The sequence below is a fragment of the Cryptosporidium andersoni genome, assembly GCF_001865355.1.
Source record: "Cryptosporidium andersoni isolate 30847 chromosome Unknown contig_50, whole genome shotgun sequence".
NCBI lineage: Eukaryota > Apicomplexa > Conoidasida > Eucoccidiorida > Cryptosporidiidae > Cryptosporidium > Cryptosporidium andersoni.
The window spans coordinates 203,506-217,795 of NW_027122855.1; the positions used below are offsets into that span (position 1 = coordinate 203,506).

A 14,290-nucleotide genomic window follows, 5' to 3' on the forward strand; every position below is an offset into this window, starting at 1 on the left:
TTTTAAGAAATTGTTAGGTTTATACTGTGAATCACAAAGGATTATCTTTACTTGTATCAAATGGTTCATAATATTTTAGATCTATTGAATTATAATTCATAATTTGATTCTCAAGATCTTGCAAATTTAAATCAGGAGGATTAAGACTAGGTGACATTCCCAAGTTAATTTTCCAGTAAGCTAAATTATATTCATTGTTATCTCCATAAATAATAATATGATCTACATTTTCACTAGCTATTAGAGTATTCACAATCATGTTATTATTCAATGAAATATATAAGTATGAATGATTTACTTTAGAATACATAGCTTTAACCTCTTTATGTGTTCTTTTTGTAAATTTTAATGTCTTATATTGATAAAAAGCATAAGTAAGTAAATTTGTCTGTCTCTTTGAATATATCCAATTATTACTTTTTGTTAAAAAACAGTCTTTTGATGTATTGTTAGTACAACTTTTAAGGTTAATAGAATTGTTTATTGCATACTTTATAGGAGGTTGTACAAAATATAAATCTCCAATAACCCAGTTACCTTCCTTAATAGAATTTGGCATTTTAAACAACTCATTTCCTATAGTTGTCTGAATTAAAATATGATCTCTATTAAAATTAATAGTTACAAAAGGAGTTCCAGAAGAAAAAAGTGACATAGAAATAGGTAGAATATCCATAGGTGGAGCAATAAATCCGAAACGTAAAAATTGTTTATCTAGTTGTTGATCAACTAGATTTATATTCAATATAGGGCTTTTACAACTTTCACCGAAATTTATTAGGGAACATTCATATGGAATTATTCCAGTAAAATGTGGACTGTAATGCCAATGAGTGTGAAGGTTAACATTACTACTATCTAATAGTCTAATTGATGATGGGCATTTGGTAGAATTCACTCTAAGAACTGATGCTAAAGGTTGTAAATTTGAAGAAGAAATTAAATAATACATAGTTAAGGTCCAAGCAAAAGTCATATTGAAAATATCCCATAGATACCATTCTTTAGGATATACCGACGTATCAAATTGATCTTCATGGTAGTTGGTTAGTTTAGCACAACAACTATTAAATTTAACACTTGCTAATGGTGTATTTGAATTATCTTTAATTAAAAGAGTTGTTTCATTATTATTTAATAACGCTTCTTTTGGGATTACAAATGAAATGGAAGCCCTATTGCATGTTTTTTCGGAAGGTAAGTTAAATATTGCTGAATTTGATGTATTATTTAAAATCTTTTTATGATTATTATCATCACTTCCATTTTTATTATTTCTATCTTTAATTTTAGGATAAATATTAGTTGAATTTGGGTAATTTCCCAGATCTAGTACTTTTTTTAGAGGGTTATGAGAGTCTGAACTTGGATTATTACTATTTATAGAAGATGTTATAACTAAATTCATTAACAAAAATATGAATATCTGTTATATATCTAATATAAATTTTATATATAACTTACTCGGTGTAAAATTAGTTTTAATACTCCATAGTATATTTTCTGAAAGAGTTGTTTCAACTGAATTATATTTATAAGCACATTTTGTTGATATAAGTGCTACTGAAGAATTTGAACCCTATTAAAGATAATAAAATAAAATAAATTAAATTATATTAAATTTAAGTATTAAATATGTAGATGTTTAAAATTACAAATATATATTTTGTTAAATCACTTTTTATTAACTAAACTTACTGAAGTTAGTATAAATTCCTCATTGTAAATCCCAAATGTTACCGAACATCCCCCAATTTCAGAATTATTATTATTTAGAGATGTAAATCCAGAAACTAAGGAATAATAAATAAAATAAATTTGAAAATCACTTATATAAGAGTTAAATCCATTTATATTTTAAAGTAACTAACCCATTTGCGAGCAAACAATATATACATCCTGGCCATTATTTTGACATATTATAATAGCTTCATTACCATGATCATCTGATAGATAATAGGATACTGTAACAGGCATTGTTACATTTCCAATAGCTGAAATTGCTAGACCATTAGTAAAATATGTATATTTAGGAGGATAATATGGTCCTAAATTTAAATTCATTGCCTCACAATAATTTCCCTCAATAGCATCAGTTTCATTTTTATATAAGTTGCAATAAGAAGTTGTGGATTCTTTAGGTATACTACTAGAGGAACCCATTTTAGCATTAACTTAATATCTAAATATTTTGTGTATTGTTTATTATTGATTAAACATCTATAATATCAGTACATGTAACCTTAAATAAAGGAGACATGTGACATGAGATGTCTAACTTTATTAGTAACGCAATATATAATTTGTAGATTTACACCCAACATTAATAAAATAAAATAAATAATATATAATATACTACAGTACAGTATTAAATATAATATAAGGTTTATATATTGTTAAGTATAATTTTATACTTCAAAAGTTACTTTATTTAAAAAATATTTGTCAAAAAGACATAACGCCTTTTTTTTTTTTTTATATATAATTTCAGGTCAATGTGCATTTCTAGTTATCTATGCGCATTTCACTCGATCTTATCAAAGACAAATTTATTATAACTAATTAGGTATTAATTATATAACTCTAAATCTCTACAATATTACAAAGAACAATTATTCTGACTTCTTATTATTTCTTCTAGTTGAATACTCCCCATTTAGTTTATATCTAATATTTGTTCTACCTAAAATATATTGATAATATATTATTTGGTATAGTAGAATTGTATTAAGTAATGCAGAAGTTATAGTTGTTAAGAGTAATATTTTATTACCTTTTGAATTACTAATTAATACTGTAAGAAATCTTGACCATGCCCCACCACATAGTAATAAAAAGGATATAAATGATAATTCTCCTGTATTACCTTCATAAAAGCACTTTAATATTTGTGGGATCATTGAGAGTATTATAAATATAATTGGTGTTAAAGACAAATATTTTAAGATAGTTAATGAGATCATATTATTATACAAAAGTATAATAAGTATAGATAATGATACAATATAAAAGGTATTTACTATATATAAATGTTTATTTATCTTTTTTGTATCTTTTTCAGAAAGTAAGATGCATAGAATGAGAATAATAATATTTTGAATCCCAACAAAACAATTATCTATCCACAATAGATAAGGGATCTGAAAAATCCAGTTATAATAGGAATATATAATACAAGATATAGTAGCAATATATATACCAAATGTACTAATACCTGATATACTCCTTGATTTTATAATTTGAATTATTTGAGGTATTTTAACAATACTGGATCCGATAATAATAGTATAATTAAGATAATTTGATATAAATAAGTACATATCACTTTAAGCTAATTAATTAAACTTTCAATATAATTTCGCTTTTTCGTCAGATATATTTATATATATTATTTAGGTTAAATGCAACCAAAAAGAAAGGTTTAAACCGGTTGAAATATCATTATTAAGCTAGTAAATATTTCCAAATAAAATATTTATAGGGCGCTACAGTGTGTAAATAGACACTTGGTACCTAATATGGGTATTAGTTTTTTTTATTTCTTTATTTTTGAAAAGGATTAAAGATAAAAAGAGCTTGAATTGTATTAAATTAATATTATTATTATAAAATATATAATATATAATCCACAAATTACATTATATTGTCTTTTTTTGTATTGTATTAATAGATATAGATATTTAAATCATAATATTATCTGGGTGACAAAAGTACTTTGCACACAAGGGGTGCATATATTGTAGAAAATAGTTTTTTTCAGTGTAAATATATATAGGCAAGAATCCTAAATACTAGGATAATAATTTTACTATAAAATACCTATTATTGAAAATATGAAATAATAAAAAATAATTATTTATTATTATTTTAGAAGTAATAATAATACAGATTCAGATTAAATTTAAGATAGAAAATAACGAAAATATAAGAAATGTCTAATTCTGTACAAAATCCAGTTCCAACTCCAGCTATACCAGTCGTTGCAATATCACAAACTTCACATTCAGATACTCCTCCAACAACCTCTGTTGTACAGTTACCTCCAGTAAATGCAGGACTTGGAAATTCTCAAAAAGTACCTCTAATATCAACAAATCAAGTTTCTGTCACTACAAAATCAGATATAATTAGTCATCCTGAATCACAGGCAAATATCTCAGATATAAATGAGATTCACTTCCCAACTACAAAACAGATATTTTCTAGATCAAGTCCACATGAAGTTAAAGTAGCAATTATTATGACAATAATATGCTTAGTAATTGTGATTGGTTTTACTATTAGGAAATATCGAAAATTAAGGCGAGCAGGGAAACAAGTACGTGAAATAACAAATACAGTTTTCCCAGTACGTATAGTTAGTTTATATTTATATATCTTTCTATTATTTCCAATTGTTGTTTCTATGCAATTTTTGGCATGTATTGCACCATTAGGATATGGATCATATTCTCTAATTCAATCTATATATGAATCTATTTCTTTTATATGGCTATGGGAATTATTTATTGAATATTTTGGGGGTTCCGAACAAATAGTTAGTGCTCTCAGACGAACAGGGCCATATAATATATGGAAAGTTCCACCATTTATGATAAGTACAGGTAATGAGAACTATTTTAAACCAAATATTCTTATTATTAGTTTTATCCTAACTTTACAGTATATGCCAGTAAATATTGTAATTACTTTACTAAAATCTTTATTACCCACATATTCCAATTCATTTAATATCCCATTAATTATATCTCTTATGACAGCTTTTTATGGAATTATGCTTGTTTATTGGCCAAGTAGGGAGGCTCTACAACCTTATCAAGGAGGGTGGAAACTTGGACTTTTATTAATAACTACTACACTCATAATTATAGTAGATATTGTAACAAAAGTTATACTTGGGAATTTTGGTCAGTATTCTTTTCTATATATGTTTTATTGGAGAATAATGCTAACTTGTGGAGTAGGTACTATTGGAACTCTAGTAGCTGCAGGAGTAATAGATTCAAAAGAAATATATAAAATATATAATCTTCCAATACCAAGTAAAGATAAGTCTGAAGACAGTAAAGAAGAAACTAATAAAATACTTCCCAAATAAAGTGGAAGAATTGTATTAAATTTTCAAAAAAGACTTTATTTTATTATTATTATTACTATTTTTTATATGGATAAATGTATTAATATTAAATTAATAGATCTTAATATTTAAAATTTTATTATTAATCCATTCTACTCTTAAGTTTTTTTGTAATAAGTTGTGTTGGGGTTAATAAATAAATAGTACAACCCCAACCAGAAAGAGCATCTCTATCAAGGCCTGCCAACATACATTGAGATATTGTTTCCATAAGTTGATCAGCATCCATATCTGGTTTATAAAAAGATTCGCATATACCAAATAATTGTTTATCAGCCGTGCCAGATATAGCAAAATCACTACATTTTGATAAACATCCAATAAGATCATAACCAGCTAAATAAGGTTCATTATTTTTATCAAGACCTGCAACAATAGGCTCAACTAAATATGGACTAAAACGTTTACTATATAGAAGAGATGCTGTCATATGGCTTAAAGCTTTGGCATCTATTTCTCTTTCTTCACGTAATTTATAGAGATTTGTATGAAATTTTATAGTACTTGAGACGGTATGAATATCAGTTGCAAGACCAGAAAATCCAATGAGAGTTTTTGAACTTGGATTCATTACTTTACTGAAAGATGTGGATATTGTTGAAAATTGATTAAATCCCATTCTCATATCTGTCGCAATAGCAATACAATCTTTACCTTTCATGGCCATTACGGTACCTCCATTGAAAGTTGAATATGACTAAAGAAAAAAAAAAGAAAGGGAATAATTAATTTATAAAATATCCAAGTTAATAATAAACAAAAAATAAATCCCAAAGAGAAAATTATGAAGTTATAATGGACTTAGTTTCGAATTTCTAAAATAAACTTACCATTATGAAATATTGAAACTTTAAAGAATTCCTAGATATACAAAATATTAAACAAATTTATTAAAAATAAGTACAAGTCCCCAATTTTAGTATTTATACAGTTAAATCTGGTATAATTTCAATAAATTTTAAAGTAATTTTTATTCTAATAGGTAATTGTACCCCACAGAAAATCAGAGACATTTAGCGGTATATTATTACGTTAGATAGTTATTACCTTATATATTATTCTTAAATATTAGCTAATCTATCTGGTGTTAAAGAGAGAAAGTAAGTTATTCAAATATATAAATAAATTATTATTTAGTTAGAATCTATAAAGAAGATTTATTAATTTAGTATATATAATTAAGAATAGAACTCTAATGGAAATAAATTACAAATATTAGATTATTAATGGAATCTAAGAATAGTGAAGATGCATACAATGCAACACGTGGGATATTGTCCCCTATTATATCAAATACAAATTCTTTAGAAAATTGGATAAATATTGATGATACTTCTAAAAAAGCAAAAAAAGATATGAATTATTATTTCAAATGTGCGTTAGGAGGTATTATAAGTTGTGGAACTACTCATACAGCTATAGTACCTATTGATATTGCAAAATGTAGAATCCAAGTATATCCTGATAAGTATCGTGGTTTATTATCAAGTTTATCACTGATTATTAGAACAGAAGGTTTTCAAGCTTTAAAATTAGGTTGGTTTCCAACATTAATCGGTTATTCTACACAAGGTGCATTAAAATTTGGTTTATATGAATATTTTAAAGATTATTATTCAAATATTGTTGGTGATAGAATAAGTTCTAAATATAGAGGTCTTTTGTGGCTTAGTGCATCTGCAAGTGCTGAATTTTTTGCTGACATTGCACTTTGTCCAATGGAAATGGTTAAGGTTAAAGTACAGACTTCACCAAAAGATAATTGGCCAACTTCACTATATTCATCAACTAAAAATATGTGGAAATATAGATTAAATACAAAATTTCCTTATGGAAGTCTTGTACCTTTATGGTCTAGACAAATACCTTATACAATGGCAAAATTTTATCTTTTTGAAAGTATCGTTGAATATTTTTATAATAATATTTTAACGAAACCAAAAGATTCATATAGTAAGCAATCTCAATTAGGTGTTACATTTTTATCAGGATACCTTTCTGGGATTATATGTGCAGCTGTATCACATCCTGCTGATTCTATTGTATCACAATTAAGTCAAGTTAATCAAAATAATAAGAGTATAACTATGATTGCAAAAGAAATGGGTCTTAAAAATTTGTTTACAAAGGGTCTTGGTACAAGGATATTTATGATTGGTACTCTAACTGGTCTTCAATGGTGGATTTATGATTCTTTCAAGACTATGATGGGTCTTGAAACAACTGGAAGTAATAATAATATAAAAAAGAACACTTTTTAATTCATTATTATTAAGGAGTAATTTCATAAATATTTAAATAATTTGGAGATTTATTATTTCAATATTTACTTAGGTATTTTTAAATAAATCCTTTATGATTTTAATTTATGTCAGATTCTAAAATTTAAAAGATTGTGTCTACAATATTTAATAATATAAATTTAGAGAATTATTTTACTATATTTTATTGAAATATTTTAAGTAGTTGATCCTTATTTTCTGCTTAATATTATATCCAATAATTACTATTAGAATAAAGTTTCCTTTTTTTTAATAATAATATTACTAGAATAATATAAATCTATTTTAAATTTAAATATTTCAATTATAATTATATTCTTAAATTTTTAAGCCAAATTAAGTTAAAGTATCTCCTTATATTTAAAGTAATGAGAAACTTTTATTATATCTTAATATTTATAAGTATAAGATTAGTGAACCACAAATTTATTTAAATTTTAAGTATTAAGAAAGGTTGGTATTATCAATTTTTAAAAATAACTAACAAGGAACAATAGATGTAATCTATGTTCTTTTGTAATAGAGCGGTAACTTTGGTACCACATATTACATGCATGTATGCATGCATTATTTATTTTGTTAAAATATAATTATTACAATTTTTAATTTATTTAATTTAAGTTGATAAATAAGTTTTAGAAGGGTATAAATATGGGAAAAAGAAGTGAAGATAATTTTTCAATAGATGAAGATGAATCTGAAACTTTTTCAGAAGAAGAAATAACAGTTAAAAAGAATGTTAGACCAGTTAGGAATACTAGGAAAAAAATCAAATATACTATAGATAATAATTACAGTGATAATTCAGAATATGAAGATTTTGAGGATATTTTAACTGAAAGAGATATTGATGATTTTGATCAAGATAATCTTTCAGATATTCAACCATCCAAAATAAAAAGTGGTAAAAGAGCGGTAGAAAGAAAACCTACAGCCCCTAGAAATCTATCAAAAAGAAATGTAGCTAATACAAGCATTACCAGTACGGATATACAAAATGCTATATATGATTATATGAAAATACAGAATCGTCCATATTCTATTCAAAATGTTGTAGATAATCTTCATAATATATATAGTAAGAAACAAGTTACTGAAGAAATGGAAAGACTTGCAGGAGAGGGTAAATTTATATGCAAAGAATATGGTAAACAAAAAGTTTATTTAGTAGATCAAAGTGAATGCCAAGAGCTAAATAAGGAGGAGATGGCAGAGTTAGATAAAGAAATTTCCAATTTAGAGGATATTAACAGACAATTAGAAATTAGGCTAAAAAGTTTAAAGCAAGAGACTAGAAATTTAAGTGCACCAATTCCTTTAGATGTACTGGATGACAAAATAAATCAAATGGAATTAAAGGTAATATACTTATATTAGTTATATAGTATAAATTATATAATTTTTTTTATTTCAGAATTCTGAATTATTAAATGAGATTGGAAGTAAAGAAAAATTGATTGGAGATGATGCACAAAAGATTTCTATTGATGAATTGCAAAAATTAAAGAGTGAATATCAATCATTACAGGTAATTTAATTAGTAAAAATAAAGATAATTATTAAAATATATTTAAACTGGATTTTTATACAATTTTAGGCACGTTGGAAAAAGTATAAAAATGCATGTAAACAAGCTATTGACATACTTTGTGAGTCAATGGATCAAAAGGTAAAAATTATTGAAATTGATTTTTTTTTGTATGCCTATTTAATATAATGATCTAATTTATATAAAAATATATTGATTTTTTTTTTCAGACTTCTGATTTGTTGGAAGAGATAGGTATTGAACTAGATCCATAAGAGTAGCTAAATTGACATAAATTACGCGCTTCAAGTATTCATTAATTTATCGAAGTGAATTTTTACAACATAAAATTAGGAAAGAATATAGTATTAGTAGATCAGAGCTTGTATGTGAATATAAATGAATAATAGGTATTCAATTATTTGGTTAGATAAGAGGTTTATTTTTTTTGGTTTTGAAGACAAGAAAGAATTAGAAATTTTGCATAAAGTATATGTAATACCTAATGGTGGGAAAGTTATAGAATCTAAAGATATATATACAACAGAAGATAAAGATATTGATTATGCAATTTGTAACTATGATTTGGGTTATAGAAGAAGAGTTCCAGAGATCAATTATCAGAAATTAAGGACTCCATTTTGGCTTTGGCTTTGTGTAAAGGATAAATGGAATTACTCATCACTATGGCATCCTTTTTTCAGACCAAATGGAAATTTTCACTTAAATCTATTAAATGGAATTCAAATAGAGTTTATAAGTTATTCTATTGCGAAGAATAGCCAGTTAAATGATGAATCTACACCAGAAAAAATAAGAGGAATGAATGATATCAGTATTTTAACTGCATTTACTTATACACAAATGGGTGCTTGTATTACAAATACCTATATAGATACATGTAATAATTTTTCTTGGAATAATTCAAATATTAAATTAAATTTAGTTATATTGTGTGATAAAAAGATATTAAATGAAGATATAATGAGTAGATTAATGGCATATAAAGAGTCTGGATATCTAATACTAAATGTGAATTGGCTTTATGACTGCTATGAAGAAGGGATAATTGTAGATTTAACATCTTATATATACTCATTTCCACATGAAAAGGATTCTAAAGATGATACTCAAACAAATATACAAGTACTAAATACGACTAAAATCAGCATAAATTTCCATATTGAACAAAATAAATATGAGATATTAGCATCCCATGAAGTTGGTATGAATTGGTCAACTACCTTAAATGCATCAGGTATAAATAAGATAAACATTGTACGTTTTAGTCAATATATACTTGATTACATCCTAGATTACAATTTCAATTATAATAACAAAAAGTTAGTTTTGTTATTTAATGATGAAGGTGAGGAAGTAGATTTTTGGTATGATTTGTCTAACTCTATTAAATCGACATCTAATGATTTACGTAAAATAAAAAGTAGTATTATTCCTTTCTTTAAAAATTCTCTTATAATAATATTAGATGTTACTAAATATATAAGTTTAGCAGGTGAGAATTTTTCATTTGAGAATTTAGGTAGAAAAGTTGGAGATACTTTACCAAAACATCTTGAAGATGCAGTAAATCAAAAATTAGAAGATATGGACAGCTTATTTTCTTTATTAAATTCTCAACACTTCACAGATTTAGATAGTTTTGTGGAATATAAGATAGATGATAAAAGTGATTTCAATACTGAGAGGATGAATAAAGCTGTAAAGAGATTTGACATATCTGAAAGAAGATGGCACCAATCTGCATTAGGCGGGTGATACATGTAATATTTCCGGTGTTGCATGAAAATGGAGTTACCCCCCACACATAATGTATTGCATGACTTGAGAACTATTATGCAAGAGGTAAATCATTTTCATTTATTTTTTTTTTATCTTAAATTATTTTTATTGATTAAATTTAGGTTCATAATGAACATTAACATTTTTAATACTCTTTTTTCATTACTTTTAATTGGGAATGTTTGGTGCGCTGAAGAATTCAATAATCCACCTCCAAGATCTCTCGGTCATGGACATACACGTGTTGTTTCAACTTCTCAAGATCCAGTAATAGTACAGCAACCAGTATATATTGAAAGACCAGTCTATTATCCTTATTCATATGAATATCATTACCCATACCCATACCCATACCCATACCCATACCCATACCCATACCCACACGCATATCCATATCTATACCCTTTTTCAAAAGTAGCAGATATTCCACCACCACCAGTATATCTAAGGTATTTATCAGCTGTTAAAGATCCTAATAATGATGGATTAGTTACTAATCCAGTAAATACTCAAAATAGTGAGAATGAAATCACAAGTTGGTATAATAATGGGATAGTTGTTGATAATCTACCAGAAAACCAAAACTATGTTGATGCTGGCAACTTTTTTATTCCAGGTTATAATTTACCTGATAATGGAACTGTTGCTTATGGATCACCTTTTGTACAAAGTAGCTCTTATAATAACCTTAATTTAGAAGCTTCTCAAAATATACAACCTAGAAATTTAATTCAGTTAGATTTGAATCAGAATAAATTTTTGAATAGAATGAGCAGTGCTCTGAGTAATGTTATTGATAGATTTGTTGGGAATTCTACTGGAATTGATGATCTTGAGAAAGAAGATGAAGAAGTAAACGGAACTAGCAAGAATAGAACAGCAAATCAAATTCTTAATGATGTTATTGAATCTATAGAAACAGTTGTTACAAATGTGGTTAAATCTTAGGTAATTCCAAATGAATTACTAAAAAAAAACTTTGGACTATAATTTGTTTGGTAAATATAAATTTTTTATACTTAATAGTATACTTGATAAAAAATTACAGTTTATAAAATATTAATACTACTTTAGTTATATCAAGTGAGAAATAGCACTTGTAAATAATGAGATAAGCTAAAGTAATATGGAATGATATTATTAAAAGTGTAAATTTGGAATAATAAATTGAAGTAATTTCAAATATAGTTGTCTTGTTGAATGGAGTAAAAGTAAATTTCAACTTATACTTCAATAAGTATGATTTTGCAGAACACATTAATTGAATAATTTGGATTAGAATTTCACAATATATCTTAAAAATATTAGTCATTTTCAGTAATACCTAAAAGTATGGAGTTTATGTAATTATATGTAAATGGTTTATTTACTTTATCTTAAAAGATACCCTATTCTACGAGATATATTATTTGAATTTCAGATTTAATATTGATGAATACATTGTTGAACTACTTCAAATTTTATAACTCAGCAATAAATTTACTAAATAATGCATTCTAACTAATGGAATATATTATTTTTTATTTACAATATATCAATTTTTAGATAACCTTGAAATTTCAATTCTTTTCAGTGAGAAATTTATTGAGAATCAATATTTTGATAATATTCTGTAATTTTTTCTTTTTATATTAATTGCCAAATATAATAAAATATAAAGTAAATATTGACTAATATGTGAGGAAATCTATTAAATTTATAAATGGAAGTAGTTGGAAAGCTAATTAATGTGAATATAAACAAAAAATCTCATATTTTCAATATGAATATTAGAAAAGGCACTTTTTAGCTACATCAATCAAGCGGTATCATTATTTACACAATTATACTTGAGTTGAACTTTGAACTCGATATTTGCTGCAAATATATACTTTCTTATAAAAAGAAAGTCAGATAAATTCTTTGGCTTGGTTAATTAAGAGGTTTTATGTTTAGAAACTGACTGCATATATTTAACTTATCTAAAATATACGTTTCTACTAATGGTTATTGAACAATTGGAATTTTTTTTCCCAAATATTAAGAAAAAAACATGGGATAAAACACCTTTATTTATAAAAAAGTATTTAATAACATACTGGAACAATAGATATGAAGGTTATATATACAACTTGTGTGTAACTAGAAATAAATTATTTGAACAATATAACTCAAGAATTTTGGACAAGTTGAAACCTAGCAGACATTTACCAGTAACTGATTGGTATAGACAAAAATTAAGAGGAACATCTGTCATAGGATTTCCAGGATACTTTAGCCAAAGTAAAATAAGCAATTTAGATATTCAATATAATGATGAAATAGAAATATACTCAGGTAGTAATGGTACTAATAAATATTATTATTATGATCCTAAAAAGTGGATAAGTGGCTTAATTTTGGTCTTTATTATATATAATTATACCCATAGAAGACCAATAATTCTTTGTATAGACAAAATGTCGAATAGTTCAAGCTAATAATATAGGAGGTCTTATAATATTTAGTGAATACTGTTCAAAGTTTTAATATATAATAGCACATTTCATAATATTGCATAGAAATGAGATATTATCTATATTATTTTTAATTAAGGAAAGTTTAATCAAAAGATACATTCAATGTTCTCCATGTAATTATACTGTACTTCTTAATATAATAGCAGTATTTTCTAAGGAATCTAAGACTTTGTAAAATCTTGTCTCTCAGCTTTTCCTCATACAGAGATATTCTAATAATCAGGAACAGTTATATATATTAGAAATTTCTATCTTAATCTTTAGAATAAAAAAAACATAGATTATATTTTTTTTTTTTTACTATATAAGTGGCTTATGTTGAACAGGTACAATAAAAAGATAACTCTCAAGAAGATTATACAGTTCTTTTGACAATATATATATGTTTTTATAAACTAGCATGGTAGTAATTATATTTAATAAAGTATCTTGTTGATGAATTATCCAATAAGATCCAAATTACTACTTTAATAAATAATAGAATTTCGCTAAATCTTAAGAGCCAGATACAAGGGGTTCTTAGTCAAATAGAAATATTACTGTTTTTTAGACATTATAACTTGGATTAAATAATCAGTTACATTACTAAATAGAGGTTAAATATATTGGGTTAGTTAATGAGTTACTCTAATTACTTATTATATCTCGTAATCTTCTGAATGATCACAGTATACATGCTTTTGCCTAATAGTGGTTGTAAAGTAATTTACAGTACTATTACTTGACTAGTTCTATGTACCTTGTGTAATCATAAATATAATTATTATGGAAATATGGAGTAAATAAAATACTTCACGTTTTAGTAATATTTTATTAAAGGAAGCAGATCACATAATACTACATGTAATTTTCAACTCTAATTTGACGTTGTTTCTTTGTAGATAATGGCGGGTCATCTCCCCATTAGTGGGGAGGTATAGATAATTAGAATGTAGCGCTACAAGTAGGCGGCATTCACTTCAAATAATAAGAGCTACAGTGATTTATGATAGAACTCCTAACCAAGGTAATAGTTTGATAAATAAAGGAAATTAAAGGACTT

At 25.5% G+C, this 14,290-nt stretch overlaps 9 protein-coding genes across 9 annotated transcripts; 6 read left to right on the forward strand and 3 right to left on the reverse strand.

Moving 5' to 3' along the window:
- Positions 1-31: 31 nt before the first annotated feature.
- On the reverse strand, positions 32-2,163 carry cand_008280 (uncharacterized protein; the record flags this gene model as incomplete). Its single annotated transcript, XM_067211068.1, has 4 exons — positions 32-1,398; positions 1,465-1,579; positions 1,699-1,793; positions 1,872-2,163. The coding sequence occupies 4 exons, from the start codon at positions 2,161-2,163 to the stop codon at positions 32-34; spliced, it is 1,869 nt and encodes a 622-aa protein (XP_067067928.1).
- Positions 2,164-2,612: 449 nt separating this feature from the next.
- Positions 2,613-3,320, reverse strand: cand_008290 (PQ loop repeat family protein; the record flags this gene model as incomplete). The annotated part of the gene is made up of 1 exon (XM_067211069.1): positions 2,613-3,320. The coding sequence occupies one exon, from the start codon at positions 3,318-3,320 to the stop codon at positions 2,613-2,615; it is 708 nt and encodes a 235-aa protein (XP_067067929.1).
- Positions 3,321-3,931: 611 nt separating this feature from the next.
- cand_008300 (uncharacterized protein) lies at positions 3,932-5,098 on the forward strand (the record flags this gene model as incomplete). The annotated part of the gene is made up of 1 exon (XM_067211070.1): positions 3,932-5,098. One exon carries the CDS (start codon positions 3,932-3,934, stop codon positions 5,096-5,098), a length of 1,167 nt encoding a protein of 388 aa, XP_067067930.1.
- A 121-nt stretch (positions 5,099-5,219) lies between these two features.
- Positions 5,220-5,804, reverse strand: cand_008310 (proteasome subunit beta type 3; the record flags this gene model as incomplete). Its single annotated transcript, XM_067211071.1, has 1 exon — positions 5,220-5,804. One exon carries the CDS (start codon positions 5,802-5,804, stop codon positions 5,220-5,222), a length of 585 nt encoding a protein of 194 aa, XP_067067931.1.
- Positions 5,805-6,363: 559 nt separating this feature from the next.
- cand_008320 (carrier protein) lies at positions 6,364-7,398 on the forward strand (the record flags this gene model as incomplete). Its single annotated transcript, XM_067211072.1, has 1 exon — positions 6,364-7,398. One exon carries the CDS (start codon positions 6,364-6,366, stop codon positions 7,396-7,398), a length of 1,035 nt encoding a protein of 344 aa, XP_067067932.1.
- Positions 7,399-7,969: 571 nt separating this feature from the next.
- cand_008330 (uncharacterized protein) lies at positions 7,970-9,222 on the forward strand (the record flags this gene model as incomplete). Its single annotated transcript, XM_067211073.1, has 5 exons — positions 7,970-7,975; positions 8,059-8,778; positions 8,834-8,947; positions 9,017-9,088; positions 9,178-9,222. The coding sequence occupies 5 exons, from the start codon at positions 7,970-7,972 to the stop codon at positions 9,220-9,222; spliced, it is 957 nt and encodes a 318-aa protein (XP_067067933.1).
- A 124-nt stretch (positions 9,223-9,346) lies between these two features.
- cand_008340 (uncharacterized protein) lies at positions 9,347-10,726 on the forward strand (the record flags this gene model as incomplete). Its single annotated transcript, XM_067211074.1, has 1 exon — positions 9,347-10,726. One exon carries the CDS (start codon positions 9,347-9,349, stop codon positions 10,724-10,726), a length of 1,380 nt encoding a protein of 459 aa, XP_067067934.1.
- A 153-nt stretch (positions 10,727-10,879) lies between these two features.
- Positions 10,880-11,698, forward strand: cand_008350 (uncharacterized protein; the record flags this gene model as incomplete). The annotated part of the gene is made up of 1 exon (XM_067211075.1): positions 10,880-11,698. The coding sequence occupies one exon, from the start codon at positions 10,880-10,882 to the stop codon at positions 11,696-11,698; it is 819 nt and encodes a 272-aa protein (XP_067067935.1).
- A 1,034-nt stretch (positions 11,699-12,732) lies between these two features.
- cand_008360 (uncharacterized protein) lies at positions 12,733-13,209 on the forward strand (the record flags this gene model as incomplete). Its single annotated transcript, XM_067211076.1, has 1 exon — positions 12,733-13,209. One exon carries the CDS (start codon positions 12,733-12,735, stop codon positions 13,207-13,209), a length of 477 nt encoding a protein of 158 aa, XP_067067936.1.
- Between the last annotated feature and the right edge of the window lie 1,081 nt (positions 13,210-14,290).